Genomic DNA, 17,991 nt, shown 5'->3' with positions numbered 1-17,991 from the left:
ACTGAAGTTGCTGATCAAAATTCATAGTTTTGTTTACTTTGGAGGTTTTTGTTTACACCTCTTTTGGTAGTTGCACAGTGATTTGTCAGGGAGCATTGCTGTCACAATGTATGTCTCAAGTAAGTAATTAATATATATATTTTTATTTTCAAGTGCTTTTATAGCGAATTTTAAAAATTAAGTTGTTGGAATCAATGTTATGTAAATTAGATAGCAGGATACATACAGCTGGGTATCTGTATCTATCACACCCTTCCCTCCTCACTTTAATAATTGGTGCAGTGTTATGCACTGAGATAAGCAGATGTGAACAGATGAATCGCCAAGATTATTGAACCTGAATACTTCAGCCCCTCTTTGAATCACTTTTGATGCTTTCTGCAAGTTGATAGTAACACAACAGGCGATGTGCTGAATTATGTCTGAGGAGTTATAGAATTATGTTGAAATGCTAGCCAATAAACAGTTTATACTTCTTTTTCAACAGTAAAATGTTCTTTTAGTACGTGCCTAAAGTAGCTAATGTGCTTTCTCTACAGCCTACTGTACTTAGTTGCTGGGCTTCTTCCACAACTAACTGTACTTATTACATGAGCTTATAGTACAGGGTGTCTCACAATACTACAATTACAAATATCGAATCATTTTGTTGTACAGATATTAACCCCTTCCTTCTCCCTCCAGTGAAAATGACGGGGTGAGGTTTCGCCCTCTATTTCTCGTTCCAATGATATTCCTGGGCTGGGGTGTTCAGTAGTAGCACACCAATAAGAATAAAATTAATTCATTTCTTTTGCCCAGAAAACATTTTATTTCTCATTTTACACACCAGATGGCTGTACCAGGATACTTTTAAAGTAATTGTAGATAGTTAGTTTATTTTAAACTAAATGTCAGCACAAATCAAATACTTGTATAAAAAAATGGCACTTTTATGACCGTTTTCTTGAAAATTAACCGATCGTTAAGGGTTTAATTAAAAAATGATAAATATGATGAACACTATAAGTGGAAGTTTACCTTAGAAATATTTTATTCAAATCAACCACCATCTTTATCGCTTAATAAAGATTATATTTTATGGAATTGACCGATAGCCGCACAAATCATTTTACGAGGCAATTTGTCCCATTCAAGAAATTCCATTCCATTTGTGAAAAGGGTGAAATTCTTCAATCAATATAACTTCATAGTTTTTCGACTCACGTTCTCTTCTGCAGCAATTTCAATAGCAGAGCACTGTGGATTTCTTCATATCTTTTCACAAATTGTTTTAATGTGCTTTTTTGTATGAACTGAGAGTGAACGACCAGACCAAGGTCGATCTTTACAGCTATTAGTATTCAATAATCGATTTATAGTTCTATATATACATGTTCTATTAAACCCAAGATACTTCAATTGCTTCAAGATTCTGATTCCACTCCCTGCATCTGAATGACCCCTGACCAGAGGGTCAAGGACAGGGGAAGAGTAGTTCCCCTATCATGGGGGAGGAAAGAGTGAGAAGCAAAGAACTCTTTTGTGAGAAAAGATTTTCAGTATGGACTTTATGCGATAGAGTATAGGTGAAGAAGGGAGCAATGGGACTCCAGATATAAAAGTTGAACTTTGCTTTTATTTGGTTTAGCATATGTATATTTGTAATTTTGAGCATCGATGATCCAAAATCTAAAATAAATATGTATACATGATAAGTCCTCTTCATCATTCTGAAAATTTCTAAAAGACGAACCGAAAACGAAACCATCTCACAAAGGATGGATATCACAGATTCTACCTGCAGAAAATCAGTGATCGAAAAGCTGTTTAACCATCAACCTTTATGATTCCAACTTTAAATGTATTTTATATGTTTTGCTTTAAATAAAAATCGCCTGCACCAATAGAAAGCGCCAACAAATACTAGTTAGAAATTGTTTTAACAAACGATTAAAATTAATTCCTTTTTTTTTTTTTAGTGTTACCGTATTTAGTGGTCACCATGAAGATGGCAGGGCTAAAGAGAATAGAAGGGCTAGTTCATTCCGCTCTTAGAGCTGAAGCTACGATTTCCTTCCTCATGACGTCCCGCTGCACACAGATCTCGGAGATCACAATCAAAGATATTATGAAAACTTTGTATCATTCTCTCTGTAAAAATAACTTCGACTTTTTCTTGATCTTAGCTTCCAAACTTTATGCAATTAACATATTATTTCCTTTCAAAAAAAAAGTTTTAAAAAATTTTATTGGCCAAAATATTAAATTAAATATCATTTTAAACTATTAAAAATATTTTACTAGTTGTCGCAAATGATGCTATAAATACCTTGTTTTAAAATTTTCAGTTTTAACTTTCATCATTAAAAAAAAATTAATGCATATATCGACACTTTTTTAGATACATATTGTTCGATAACAATAACTTGTAAAGTTAGGTTAAATTTAGAGTCTTCATTTTAAAATATGCTGTTAATGGCAATTTGTTTATACTTAATCATTAGGAAACAACAACCTTAAACGCTAATTATTCTAACAAAATAATAATTTAGGTTCATAAAAATATTAGAAATTTTACAATTGGTTATAGATATTTAAATTTAAAAGAATATAATTATATTAAAAAAATAATTATATTATAACTAAAAAAAATAATAAATATTTAGAATAACTACATTAAAAACTAGGAGAATATTTACTATTAATTATCTAGACTTTTAATTCAAGTTTTTATTTTCTTTGACTTAATTTATTCATTTTTGAATTTTTTAGTCTGCCTTTTTTTTTTGAAGTAGCTGGGCGGTTTTAATTTAGACGACTAATTCCGATAAAAGTTCTGAAATGCAAATTAGGCGCATTGCTGTTTTATTCACTGCGGGATATTGTCCCTCTAATTCACTTATAAATTCTTTGATGATGTTCCATGCACACTTTGAAAAGTGTTCTGAAATTCCTGACACACTTCCATCGATGCTGCTGATGGAACAATTAGTCCTAGCTTAGATAAGAGAGCACTTGATAGAGTAGGGGTCCGTCTAGTTTTTTCTGAGAGGTAACCTATTTTGTGAAAATTTAGACATAATTTGTGAAAAATTAAAAATTATATTAAAAAATCAAAACAAAAATATGTTAAAAATATGGATTTATAGTTTTTTAAGGGATGCAAAAATAAAATTTTAAGAAAAAGTATTTTGTGAAACTACTGTTTTTCCTAAAGTTGAATTTGTGAAGGTATCGCTAAATGGTAGTAAATTCGGCCTGGATAGACCCCTGTTGAGTTAGAGCAATTTTAAAATCATTCTAATTGGCAATCCAAGCAAACGATTTCTTATATCATCTTCATAATCTTGTTTTAAGAAATGCTTACTGTATATTCGTTCATATTTAATATTAACTGGCTCATTTCGTTTGCAGTGTTGAAGCCATTATTTATATAGTTGTTCATTTACTTTAAAGGAACACATGGAAAATTACATTTTATCCTTTTGTGTTTTGATCAGAATTTTTGTAAGTTGCAATCGCACAAACTCAGTGTTTTCATCATAGAAAAAAAATGGGTAAGAATTTCTCACCCTTTCTGAAAAACAGGGTGAGATTTCAAAAAGTTAAGTAAGATTTCTAAAAACTAAAAAAACACAAAAACTCTTTAAAAAAATTATTTCTTTAATTATAATAAATTTTTAACGTCTTCTATTTTTTAAAGCATTGAATATTTTTGGTGCATCATCATAGAAGATTTTGCCTTTACAAGGTATTTGTCCATCTTACATAAGTGCATAAAAAATTTGAACATCTTACATTAAGAAACCTTACCTACGGTGAACACGTGATTGTAGAGAAATGTGCTCTGAAAGGGGTTCCGTGGTTGTGTTCTGTTGTTCGAAAAGGTTCTAAACAATACTGGTAAATAGGGAAGCTAGATAATGGGGCAGATGATGAAAATAATGAAAGATCTAGGAAGAAAAGTGAAACGGATTTTTTTCTAAATGGCGTAATTCGAAGCTTTTTCCAAAATGCAAGAAATTCGCGAATTTTGAAATCGATTTACAGAATGCACGAATTTCTCGCGGTAATCATTTTTTAATGCGAGAAAAGAAAAAAATATGCGAGATTCTCGCGCTGTAGTGAAAACACTGAAACTGGCATTTCATAAATAATTTTAAATTTTTGTAATTCATTTCACAAAACTGAGAAAAATCATTATAGAAAACAAAGAATGTCTTGGAATATGTCACAAAAAGAAATGCTCCAATATTAGTTAAAGCTAGTTAGACTGAATGCTTCATTCTTGAAGTAAAAGAACGCAAGCTATGCGCCACCGTGACATCAGAGGCATAAATCGGAGGCTTGCCGCGGCGAGTGTTTCTTCAAAGGAGTGAACTAGCCCTTCTATTTTCTTTAGCCCTGTGAAGATGGTGTGCAACTATGTTTTTAGGTCATGTTCTAGTCCTTTTTACTAAAACATTTTAGATTGAATCTTCAGTAAAATTTTGCTTTTAATTTGTGTGTAGAACCTAATTGTATGCAAGTCTGGACAGCTTTTAATTTGTCAAAGAAAAGTTTACTAATCATCATTTTGAACACATTAAGAATTTTTTTTAATAACGTTTGAATTAACATCTTCATTTTGGATCATATTATAAGAGAATTTTGATATATTTCAATTATTTCATAATCATTTACTTATTTTTAAATTAAAAAAAAAAAAACTTTGTTAACATTTGCACTATGAAGAAGGAATAGTGTGAGGGTTAAGTGATAAAATTTGTTATTTCATTGTCACTTTAGTAAATAAAAGCAAGTGAACTCAAAATGGAACTTAGTTCAGAACAATTATTTTATATAATTTTGTTAATTTGTATGCACTTTTTAAATAGTCTTTTATTTTATTTCATATTTTTTAAAAGAAGGTTTGTTTTGTCAACACTTGCTTCTGGACACCCACAAAATTATTTTTTTTAATCACTGCTTATGAAAAAGCAAGTTGAGTCAAAATAAAAATGTTTCTTTAATTATCTTAAACCATATACATTAATAAATTATATTTAAAATCTGAAAAATAATTCAACTAAGTATGTGTAAGTATGTTTCAAATACAAATGACCTCAATAAAAATTTATTTAGTAGGAAAATTATCAATTAAATGGAAATTAGTCTTTTATTCCATTAGGTGGTTTGGCAATTTATTATTAAATACCTATGTCCCATTGAAAATGTCACTGTTATAATTTTCTTTTTGAATTACATCACTGCATGATCAAACCAAACCTGACCCATGTGGCAGAATTTTTTTGGGCTCTCTGCAATATACCACTTTAATACTACTATCTAACTGTGAGATACTTTTAAAAATAACAAATATACATGATACTAATTTAAAGTAACAAAAGCATCAACTTCAAGAAGAAAAAAAGAAACTTTTCGGATTAAATAAAATAATTTTTTTAATTAAGTATGTAATATTTTTTTAATTATAATATTATGGATTATATTCTCGCATTTTGTAGGAGGAAAACACACTAATTACTTCCTTTTTTGGATATTGTAAATCATCATTTCATTAAAAAAAATAATAAAAAATCTTGAAATCTGTAGCAGTAAATTAGACTCTTCAAAAAAGGGTAACTAAATACTAAATGTGTGTTTTCATTTCGAGATTCAGTAGTTGTAATAAATAATATATTAAATATATCGGATTTCAAAACTATGTGGGAACCAATTGTAATAACTGCATTAAAAAAATTACGGCGAACTTTTCAGCAGTAAAGAAAACCAAATTTTTTACTTCATTAATCTTTATTTTTCATTGTTCTCAAATGAGAATAGAAAATGCAAATTTTCCTCACTCCAATGTACTAGAAAGTCATCTTTTGAATATAATTTTGAAGAAAAGATAAAATCTTTCAAATAAATCAGCGAAAAAAAAAAAAAAAACTTTTTACTTTAGAAAAATCTTTCTGCAAGAACTCGGTAACGTTCTGCGACAAAGTCGCTACGTTTCTGCCACGGGGAACCTGACTATCGATTTATTTTAAAACTCATTTTTTCTTCCTATTTAAAAAAAAAACATAGTAACTTAGCCTCACAAGTGGTCCTAATCAGCACACAAATTGTAGCTGAAGAATTGTTTTACATAAGAATGTGGTAGCTCAGGCATGTATATTAAAACATATACCATATTTGGTATACATTTTTAAAATCTGGTACAACACTAAAATATGTGTATCAGAGCATAAGATAATTTAAAACAACAAATAAAATGCATACTTGGAGCACTTATCTTCACAATTTCCAGCATATTTGAACTTTCACAAAAGAACTTTTCCATACTTGGACGTGTTGCAAGTTTACGTCCTTCCAAATTTGGATTTTCAGTAACCATTCCTTTGCATCCCTTGAATCGTATTTGATAAGCAGATGGGTTGTAAATAGGTTCATCCAAAATATTTAGTGGATCTTTATCACGAAATGCTTTCCGAATCTTAAAAGGATGAGCAAGAAAGAGACATTGTTGTAAAACAATTTTAAAAATGTTAAAAGGGAGAAAAAGATATTACATAGGTGTTTATAAATAAACTAAATCTTATATAGTTGTTTATATTAACAGGAGTGCAAGCTGCGCCAAAAAATACAAAAATTGGTGACTATTTTGTTTGTGATAACTAAAATTTTAAATAAACAGTCTAATTTTAAAAATACAGACGTCAAGATATAAAGCTAGAAATACATACCTAACTATCATAAATAAGCTTAGGTTGTTAAGAATGTGTTATTTAACTCGAAAAGAAATAAAATTGAGTAGTTTTATTACCACTCTTTACGTTTTTAAGCGCAGCTTGCACCACTGTATTAAGGAAAAATGCAATATAGGTATGTATTGAAATTAATTCACAATGCTAGGGATTTAATTTTCAATCTCGTATCAGCTTTTAAAATTTCCTTAATTTAAAAACAGAATATGTGCGCAACAGCAACATTATAAAATAGATTGAAATAGCAAAATGTAAAACTGGATTTCAAAATCTTTATTATGAGCAATTAATGATTAATTGCTTTCTACACAGCTACATGCAAACTACACAGTTACATGCATACCTTACAATCACATACTACACAGTTACATGCAAAAAAAAATTTAAACATTACTAAGGAGATATTTACCTATATAATAAGTTTACATACCCTATTACTGAAATTTAACTAAAACCAGTAAACTAAAAGAATTTATATGCATTTTAATAAGATTGAATAATGAAAGTTTTAACATGGAACATAAGAACAAAATAAAAAATAAAGGTAACCAAAATTGAAAGCAAAGCTTACCTCTTTAGCCAGTTTAGTTGAAATCATACCAACTCCATCAGAAAAAGTATATTTGTCATTTTTTATGTCTTGAATGCTTATTACATCCTCATCCATTAACTTTATTTGAACAGCTTCTTCAGAAGTAGAAAAACATTGACCTAAGCGAGCCACATATTTTGCGACATTTTCTATGTGAGAAAAATTTCCCATCCACTTTCTGATGTTTTCAGCAGTGTTTCCATTGCAATCCTTAGCAAATAAATACAAACCATGTTCTCTAAGTTGACTATTCGATGCAGCTAGAACATTATAGTGTCTAGGTCCAATTCTAACACCTTCAATCAGCCGTCTTGTGAATCGTTCCATGAACTTGTCTTTTTGAGTGTGATACTGAACAGCAAAAGTTAGTTTTGAAAAATCATCATCTTGAATAGAAACACGTAATATATTTTCTGAACCAAATTCTCGGATAACACGATTGTCAAAATGCTCCATTGGTTGAAGGCATATTATACGCGAGGGCATCATAATAAGACGGCGCACGAGACACATTCCATCAGGTAAATCTATTTTTGACGGATTTCGTCGATAATGTTCATAAAGTTTTCTAAAAGCTTTTTCAAACACAAAAACATCTTGCCTGGTAATAATGTCACTGATGTGATACAGGGTATTGACAAGAGCATCTTTGTGCTTAACAGTCTCTTGTATTTCCTTCTTTATAGATTCCCAGTGATCTTTTACAGATCTTTCATGAGTTATATATTTAAGTATTACTTGATCTTTAACTTCCAAAGATCTTCCAAACATAACCTCCCAAGCATACTGACAGTTAAATTTAATATCAGAAGCAAAATTTTTATCAGACACATCTTGAAAAAACTGTTGATCAAAAGGAAAGATATCAAATTCAGATAGTAATTTAACTCTAGGTGGTAATTTAACTCTTTGAATACACGAAAAGTAAAAAGAAGTGTTAGAAGTACAACGTTGGATAAGCCGCACAACTATACCAAAAGCTCTGGTTTTAGGAATGGCTACTTTAAAAACTGGACACCTTCCAACCTTATCGATTTCACAGAGGGAATTATTGCAAGAACAACCAAAAGTCAATGATCGTTCCCATTTTTTCTGCTGGTATTCTTGATCACTTGCTAAGAACTGTTGCCGGTTGCCACTTTTAATTTCATCAACTTCCTTGTCATCTTTATCGTTCTTTTTTTCTTTATAAATTAAGGGAATATGTTTCATAACAAAATACAATTGTAGGGACTCACTGTCTGGGTCGTCATTTATAATTACACGCATCAATGCATGATACACAATTCGGAACTTATATGTTAAAGACTTACTTTGACACCTTTTTTCATGGCATGGACACAAATAGATAATGAAGTATCGTTGATTATGAAAAAAAGAGCCACTCAACTCTTTTTCAATGTTCTTATTTTCAAACTGATAATGTTGCATAAATGTTTGTGTATTGGGAGTTGTACCAAAAGCTATTTCTTTAACATCTACATCACCATGGACCTGCTTTCCCTTATTTTTAAGCACAGAACGATCTGCAAATCGCAACCATAAGTTGGACAGCTCATTCTTTTCACTGTCACACCAGTTTTTCACAATGTTTTTGAACTGATCACCACAATGGAAGTCAGGTTTCTCCTTATATTCTAATATGACTTCCAACTCTGTTAAACCTGCTTTATATATAAGATCAACATCAATGTTTTTTGCTTGGCGGCCAATGTCAACAGTGCATGTTAAATTTTTTTCTGAATTATATCCTTCAAAAAATTTTTTAGCCTCAGACCTCACAAAAGTTAAATCATCATCCACTTTGGGAAAAACTATCAATAGTTTTAAAAGTGTCGCCATTTTAAAACTGAGAACTCTGTCCAATTATAATTGTTTTTATCATTACAAGAATCCTAAAAATTAAAAAAAAAACATTTAAGTAATAATTGAAAAAAGATAGAAAAAAAACTAGTTAACTTTTAAAATGCAATAATTTAACAGTGTATAATTATCCTTTTCAGTACATACTTTTGAACTATACTCTACAACATTCAACAACTTCTTTTATTTGGATCATTTAAATTTTGGGGAAAAAAATTAAAACAAAAAATAATTAATATATGGTCAGACATGGAAAAACTTGGAAAAAGAAAATTTTTATGTTTTACAAAATATATGCAGGTATCAAAACAATATTATTTAACTTCAGATAGATGCAACATAACACTGCTTTGCTTGAAAACATTCGACTTCTGAATTCTACCTACAAATATTGGAGTCTATGTCATATAAGATAAAATAATATTCAATCAAACATTAAAACTTTGATGTATACTTTTAGATTGGCACATCATATTATTAATAAGGATTTATTCATGAAAGAAAACAAAGTAAAATATTCCACAAAATATTTTTTTTCACCAATGCAATTTCATGTATCTAATTTTTCAACTAATTAGTATCACTAATTAAGTTAAAAACAACAATTTAAACATTTTAACATTTAAAATATCAGTTCTCTATTTTTATATGGCAAAGATAGCATGATGTTTCTGATTTTTTCTCAAAGAAATTTATAATTCTAATATGATACATAACTCATATTTTAAATGATAAAATGAAGGTTGTGCATACGCTGTAAATACTAAATAATAAGGATATAAATAATTGGCCGGGAATTTTAAATAAACTAATTCCAATTATATTTTAGGTTTAATAATTTCAAATTTAGTGCTTTCAATATAAAATTTTTACTTTCTTTTCTCTTTTATAATTTAAAGAATCTGAAGACTGAATTTTTAAGCCATTTAGTTTGTTCTTGCTTCTGCGTTGACAACAACATTTTGAGGATTTATGTTAACTTTTTATTTTATGTAAGTGCCTTTGTTGCATTACAGAGCAGAATTGCTGCGATTAGTGTCCGACAGAGCAATTTGTCTTTGCTCTGTGAGTTAACGTAAGAACACATAACATTCACTGTCACAGCGTGATAAAAGGCACGGGCATAGGGGCAGTTGCCACGGGCCAACCATCAGAGGGGGCTCCTAAATCGAATAGAAAGTTTATTTTGGGTTTCCTTCTTTAATGAACTTTTTTTTAAAAACAAAATATCAGTACAGTGTATGAACACAAAAATCTATATTTCGTAAATCCACAACTTTCTAGTGCGGAATTAAGCTAAATGTTCGCAATTACGATGGAGAAATTTGGCCAATCAAAAGTTCATATTTTTACATAAAGCAAAATGCAATATGTTTACAAAAATACAGTCTTCTGATTGACTTAAGTGAGCCATCGTAATTGCAAAAATTTAACTGAATTCCCCCCTAATATCAGCAATGTGACCTAATGTCAGTAATGTCATAAGAAAATTTTGCAGCTAGATGACAAAATTAACAATCAGAAATCTGGATTCGGCAAAATGGACATTGTCAGAAAATCAGAAAAATGAACAGAACAATACAGTAGGGAACCGATTATCCGGAACGGTCGGGACCATCGCTATTTCGGATTACTGATTTTTCCGGTTTTCTGAATCGCTACAAAAAGCCGTTTTTTTATTGTTAAACCCAACTAAAAAAAAATAAAAAATTTGGAAATAATCTTAAAAATAAGAAAAAATGCTGAAGTAATACACTAATGATTATTTCCAAATGATGGTAAGGTAAACATCGTTAAAAAAAGGAAAGAAAAATCGTAAAATCCTATGAGGAAAAAAAAAACATTTTTTTAAAAATGGCGAGAAAATTTATCGAATTTCGTTCCAGTTTTTTTGGTTTTCCGGTTTTCTGATTTCCGGATAACGGGTTCTGTACTGTATTTCGTCTGACCATTGGAGGGCGGTACTTTATAGCTATTTTAGGTTCAAGTCAATTTCTTGTTATACAATGTATAATGAGGTGAAAAATTTAAATATCTCCATAAAGTTCAATTCGTCATTACTGAAGTAGAGAAGCAGAGGGAGGGCTCACAAAGAAGTTTTAGCCCCAGGTCCTAATTAGGCTACGTTGAGCCCTGTTCACTGTTCCTGATCATTTTATAAAATCTTTAAGAGAAAAAATGTAAAGATAGCAATATTGCTTGCAAATATAGTTTTGCAAGTAAACAAAGCTTTGTAAATGATGGAAAATCATTGCAAGTCTTGCATGTTAAACAATGAAGGTAAGACTATATTTTTAATATTGTTTTCATAACAGGAAGTAGGTAGTTAATTTAGAATTTGTGTTGTTTTAAAATAATTATGTAATGAAATAGTTGTCAAGTTGATCATAATTTTTTGATTCCTAATTACGACTTGCATAAGAATTTGAAAACTTTAAAAAATAAATAATTAAATAATAAAAAAAGTTTGAGTAATTTATTTTGCAAATTTGTAATAAATCTTAAGAATTTTAGAAGATACCGGTTTCAGGGATCTGTCCAGACATTTTGTGAAAGGTCCGTTTTTGTAAAATTGTGAAAAAATTACTCGTAATTTGTGAATATAAAATAAACGTTAAGTCACATTCTTTCAACCAGGGTCCGCTTTTGTGAATTTGTGCAAAAAAGGTCCGTTATTGCAAAAAAACTTTTTCAAGGAGTTTTTAAATTATAAAGACATGAAAGATTATGCTTAACACTGTAAAATTATAGTTAAAAAAATTAAATTTTAAAAAATAAACAGCAATTGCAGCTACCAAATTAGCGATGCAACATACAAATATTTGGTATTTAGCCTATACAGCTGAACGCAGAATATTCATTTCGAACAAATAAAGGAAGAGTTTATTCAATTAACAAAACAATAATGAAGATAAACAAATTTGTGAAGGGTCCGATTAAAGATAAATTATTTTGTAAAGGGTACGTTTTTAAGTTAAAATATTTTGTGAAGGGTCCGTTGTTACAGTGTTTTCATCATAGACAAAAAATTAGTGAGAATTTCTCACCCTTTCTTAAAAACAGGGTGAGATTTCAAAAAGTTAAGTGAGATTTCTATAAACTAAAAAAACACAAAAACTCTTGAAAAAAAATTATTTCTTTAATTATAATACATTTTTAACGTCTTCTATTTTTTAAAGCATTGAATATTTTTGGTGAATCATAGAGGATTTTGCCTTTACAAGGTATTTGTCCATTTTACATTAGCACATAAAAAATTTGAACGTCTCACATGAAGAAACCTTACCCACTGTAAACACGTGGTTGCAGAGAAATGTGTTCTGAAAGGGGTTCCGTGGTTGTGTTCTGTTGTTCGAAAAGGTTCTGAACAATACTGGTAAATAGGGAAGCTAGATAACGGGGCAGTTGTTGAAAATAATGAAAGATTCCGGAAGAAAAGTGAAACAGATTTTATTCTAAATGGCGTAATTCGAAGCTTTTACCAAAATGCGAGAAATTCGCGAATTTTGAAATTGATTTATAGAATGCGCGAATTTCTCGCGGTAATCATTTTTTGATGCGAGAAAAGAAAAAAATATGCGAGATTCCCGCGTTCTCGCGCTGTAGTGAAAACACTGTGTTATGAAAAATTATTTTGTGAAGGGTCCGTTAACGGACCCAAATTTCTTCTAAACAGACCCCTGGGTTTGTAGGTATGATATGTGCATTGATAAAATTTTATTACATAATAATGCTTAAAATTTTTTACAGTAGTACTTACTAATACTAGCACTAGTAGTACTAACTGTGTAATGAAAACAGTTGAAAGATTTAAAATTTGGTTAATTTATATTTTTTGAGAAATTACGGATTTTAATTCTTTATGTGATACAAAACAAAAATTGTTTTTCGTGTAAAATTATTGTAATTTTGGTAAAGTCTCTAATGCTTACACACTAAGCTTCATTTTCTCGTTATTTTTCTAATATTTTTTGTACTTATTTTGTTTTTTGCATCTTTTATCCGCAATACCACAAACCAAAGACTAAATCTGCTCAATGTTTTGCCAGTGTTCTCCCTAAGCATTTTTAGAGGGTGGGGGCATGACAATTCCCTTTTAATCTCTATAAATGCACCCTTATTACCCTTTTTGTAAAAATAAGCCACTATTCAATAAAAACACCACTTTCTTTATTTTATTTTCTCAGGAAAAGGTTGTTTTCCAAACTACTATCTATTTTAATGAAAAATTCATTTCGTTTTTATTAGTTATTGATAGTTATTTAACTAAAATTTTTAATTTCTTTCCTTTAATAAGATTTTTCTTTTGATGTCTAATTATATAGTTAAAATTGCATGATGTTTTTGGCCCCAGAGATATTCACATCTCTTATTTGGGGTATATCTTATTATATTAATGAAGTTTTTAGTGATTTTAAATTTTACCATTTTTTTTTCTTTTTAATTAACACCTTTTACTTAAATATGCACCTTTAAATGATTATTTTCTCAAAACTTTTAGTTTAAAATATATAAAAAAAGCTGTAAAGTTGTTAATTAATTAATCCTTTTTAGTGTTCTTTTATTTTTGATGAAAATTTATTCACTGAGATTACCTTTTAGCTTGCTTTTAATTATTTTTCAAACTTCAAATTTTCTTGTTTTAATGATAATTATAAAGAATTACTTTGTGAAATACACACATAAAATAGTATAAGAGGGTAATTTAAAAATTGAGGATCAAACTAAATAAATTACAAATTAAAATGAGGATTAAATTCAATAATATTACAAATTATAATGAGGATCAGATTCAATAATATTACAAATTTTGATAAATTTTAACGGTGGTAAGGGAGTACCCTTTTCCGTGACAAAGCACTCTGTCCTTTTTTATTCCAAAGGAGAGCTCTGGTTCTGCTTTTTCTTTCTTAAAAAGCCCATTAAAGAATTTACATATAACACATAGTTCTTTTTTTTTAATAACAGCATTCTCAAAATAGTAACTAATAGTTATCAAATTTCAAACATTAATACGAAAAGAAGCTTTCAAAGATCTAAAAAATTTATGCTTTTGTTTGTCTCATTTGCATATACAATTACATGTTTGTGCAAATTTAATTTCTAGATAAAACATAGTACAGTAGGGAACCCGTTATCCGGAAATCAGAAAACCGGAATACCAAAAAACTGGAACGAAATTTTATACATTTTCCCGCCATTTTTAAAAATAAAAAAAATTTTCCTCATAAGATTTTAGGATTTTTCTTTCTTTTATGAAAGATCTTTACCATACCATCATTTTAGAAATAATCATTACTGTATTACTTCATCGTTTTTTTTTCTTTTTAAGATTATTTCCAAATATTTTTTTTAGTTGGGTTTAACAATAAAAAAAAGGGCTTTTTGTAGCGATTCTGAAAACCGGAAAAATCAGTTATCCGGAATAGTGATGGTCTGGATCGTTCCGGATAATCGATTCCCTACTGTATATGTGAATATTATATATGTATAATCTAATATGTGAAAAGAGTGACTATTTTTTGTGATGTTATCTAATATCATGTTTTACTTGGGTACTTATTATTTAACTTAGATTTTGTTTTCTTTCTCACTAATTCGAAATATTTTTAAATTTTTACTTACAACTGGCATAATAGGCAGACCAAAATAACAGACTTTAGCAAAGTCCTGTAAGCTTAAAAACATGGCAACTTATCTTACTAATTGTTTTTTATACCTTATTAAATTATTTAAATTCATTATTTTTTATTAAAAATAGACGTGAACAAATCATATATTGCCTATTTTATTATATCATTTGATTTAAATCATCGAATTCACTGGGTAATTATGTGTCATTTATCTAAAGATAAATAACTAGTCTTAAACAAAACAGTAACAAGTAACAGTTTTGCCATAATGAGAAGGTCAAATATAACAAAGTTAATACCTTTGTTGCACTTGTCAAAAAGATTTCACAAGCTTATGTCACTAAAACACTATAATGAACATCTCAAATAATACAAAATAAGTTATTAAATTAAACTGGTTACTCAGAGCAAACTGGATATAAATCAGTTGGAACATCTTCTTCAGCACGACAGCCCCTTACAGGCCTTGGCTGCCTCAACCACGCGTAGCCTCCAACGCCTCCTATACATGGCGACTTTTTTCCAGTTGTTAATCTTTATTACTTTGAGACCTTTAGTAGTGTCATCCAGCCATCTAGTTGGAGGTCTTCCTCTGGCCCGAGATCCAGAAGGATTTTTAAAGGTGGCGATTCGTACTGCATTGTTTTCTGGACCTCTCCAGATATGGCCAAGCCATCTTAATCAGTTGGAACATAGATTTCTTTATTTTCCCTTTTTCTAAAAAACACTAACTCACAATCTTTTCTAAGCAAAATATTTCATCAATCAGATAAAAAGTTTCAGTCTGGATTTAATTAATAATTTAAACAATTTGATTTAATATATTATTATCCTAGCTTTTTAAAAATAAATCAGTTGCCACAAACAAAACAGTAACATAATATTGCTGGAGGCCAGGTCAGCAAAAGTACTTAAAAAAGTACTGCATTGTTTTCTGGACCTCTCCAGACATGGCTAAGCCATCTTAATCAGTTGGAACATAGATTTCTTTATTTTCCCTTTCTCTAAAAAACACTAACTCACAATCTTTTCTAAGCAAAATATTTCATCAATCAGATAAAAAGTTTCTGTCTGGATTTAATTAATAATTTAAACAATTTGATTTAATATATTATTATCCTAGCTTTTTAAAGATAAATCAGTTGCCACAAACAAAACAGTAACATAATATTGCTGGAGGCCAGGTCAGCAAAAGTACTTCAAAAAGTACTGCATTGTTTTCTGGACCTCTCCAGATATGGCCAAGCCATCTTAATCAGTTGGAACATAGATTTCTTTATTTTCCCTTTCTCTAAAAAACACTAACTCACAATCTTTTCTAAGCAAAATATTTCATCAATCAGATAAAAAGTTTCAATCTGGATTTAATTAATAATTTAAACAATTTGATTTAATATATTATTATCCTAGCTTTTTAAAGATAAATCAGTTGCCACAAACAAAACAGTAACATAATATTGCTGGAGGCCAGGTCAGCAAAAGTACCTAAAAAAGTACTGCATTGTTTTCTGGACCTCTCCAGATATGGCCAAGCCATCTTAATCAGTTGGAACATAGATTTCTTTATTTTCCCTTTCTCTAAAAAACACTAAATCACAATCTTTTCTAAGCAAAATATTTCATCAATCAGATAAAAAGTTTCAGTCTGGATTTAATTAATAATTTAAACAATTTGATTTAATATATTATTCTAGCTTTTTAAAGATAAATCAGTGCCACAAACAAAACAATAACATAATATTGCTGGAGGCCAGGTCAGCAAAAGTACTTAAAAAAGTACTGCATTGTTTTCTGGACCTCTCCAGATATGGCCAAGCCCTCTTAATCAGTTGGAACATAGATTTCTTTATTTTCCCTTTTTCTAAAAAACACTAACTCACAATCTTCTCAAAGCAAAATATTTCATCAATCAGATAAAAAAATTTTGTCTGGATTTAATTAATAATTTAAACAATTTGATTTAATATATTATTCTAGCTTTTTAAAGATAAATCAGTGCTACAAACAAAACAGTAACATAATATTGCTGGAGGCCAGGTCAGCAAAAGTACTTAAGCTTAGTTACAATCGTTAACAATATTTCACTACCTGATGTCTTAAAAAATCTACCATAAATGGCTGGATTTACATAAAAGTTATTGGATTGAATCAGTTAGTCAACACAAAAATATATTTGTGCTGACGAATTAGGAATAAATCTAGGATTCTTTCACATCAATTTTAGCACAGCTGATGTATTCATTGCAGTAGAATAAACTGTAACATCAAATGTATATTGATGTCTCTTAAAAAATTAATACATAATAAATATAGAAAGATAGTTGGAAATTTTAACACATTTTATTAAGATAATAGCAATTTACCTTCAAATTCAGCACAACTAATAAAGTATTTTTGTTAAATAAATCCTTATATAAAATGGATATGGTCTTACTTTAATCAGATATTTCTTTATGTTTAAAAGGAAAAGAGAATTCTACATTTTAACTATGGCAAAACGGTGATAATAAATAAGGGAAAAATGAGGCAATATAAATAAGGGGGGAATAAAGCACTTTAGTAGTGATGTTTGAAAAATGCTCGAAACATTATTTCTACAAGGGTAAAATATTCCTTCAGTAAAGCACATCACTTTTACAAATAAATGAAATATATTAAATAAAGCTTCTTTAACTTAAGAGAAATTAAATTGAAATATCTCAACAAACTACGAAAATTACAAATTGTTGCGACTACAACCAAATATTTTTATTTTAAAGTGTTCCAGTGTATTAAAATTAATGAATAAACACTTGTCAGACTTTATGCATAGCAGCATATATTACTGCAATGAAACATGAAATAAAAAATAATAATTTATAAATTAAAAGCTAATTGAAAAGAAGCTTTTTCATATATTTAACACAAAATATAAAATTTGTGTTACTCAAACTCGTCTAATTGCTTCCAAACTTACATTGCAGTAGGTAATTAAGAAATGTCATTATAAACATAAACACGAACTTATATTCTATTTCTAAAGGGGATTTTCCAAACTGTGACGATTAGAACTGTGACCAGAAACTGTAACTTTTTTAGTTTCGGTTTGCAAGTTCGCGCGTGTGATGAAAAAAGAAAAGGATAAAGAGGCATACGTTTTGGTGGTAAACTCGTCAATTTACTGAGATTA

General features: G+C 29.3%; 1 protein-coding gene across 3 annotated transcripts in view; it reads right to left on the bottom strand.

Moving 5' to 3' along the window:
* LOC107439500 (uncharacterized) overlaps positions 1 to 17,928 on the bottom strand; it is a 39,413-nt gene extending 21,485 nt beyond the window's left edge. Inside the window, exons 1-3 of one of the 3 annotated variants that reach the window (XM_043054336.3) lie at positions 17,779 to 17,928; positions 7,306 to 9,221; positions 6,250 to 6,463 (exon numbers count right to left, since the gene is read on the bottom strand). In XM_043054336.3, coding sequence (XP_042910270.1) covers positions 6,250 to 6,463; positions 7,306 to 9,168 — 2,077 coding nt within the window. In that variant the 5' untranslated portion in view covers positions 9,169 to 9,221; positions 17,779 to 17,928. Of the gene's footprint in view, positions 1 to 6,249; positions 6,464 to 7,305; positions 9,222 to 17,185; positions 17,406 to 17,748 lie in introns of those variants that run through there. The other 2 variants (XM_043054335.3, XM_087161186.1) reach the window with 2 other exon arrangements.
* Positions 17,929 to 17,991: the final 63 nt, after the last annotated feature.

This window comes from Parasteatoda tepidariorum, chromosome 4 (assembly GCF_982258835.1).
Source record: "Parasteatoda tepidariorum strain Cologne lab strain chromosome 4, Ptep-v5.0, whole genome shotgun sequence".
NCBI classification, from domain to species: domain Eukaryota; kingdom Metazoa; phylum Arthropoda; class Arachnida; order Araneae; family Theridiidae; genus Parasteatoda; species Parasteatoda tepidariorum.
The sequence above is the reverse complement of the archived record's forward strand: the minus strand, read 5'-3'. Positions and strand labels throughout refer to the sequence as shown.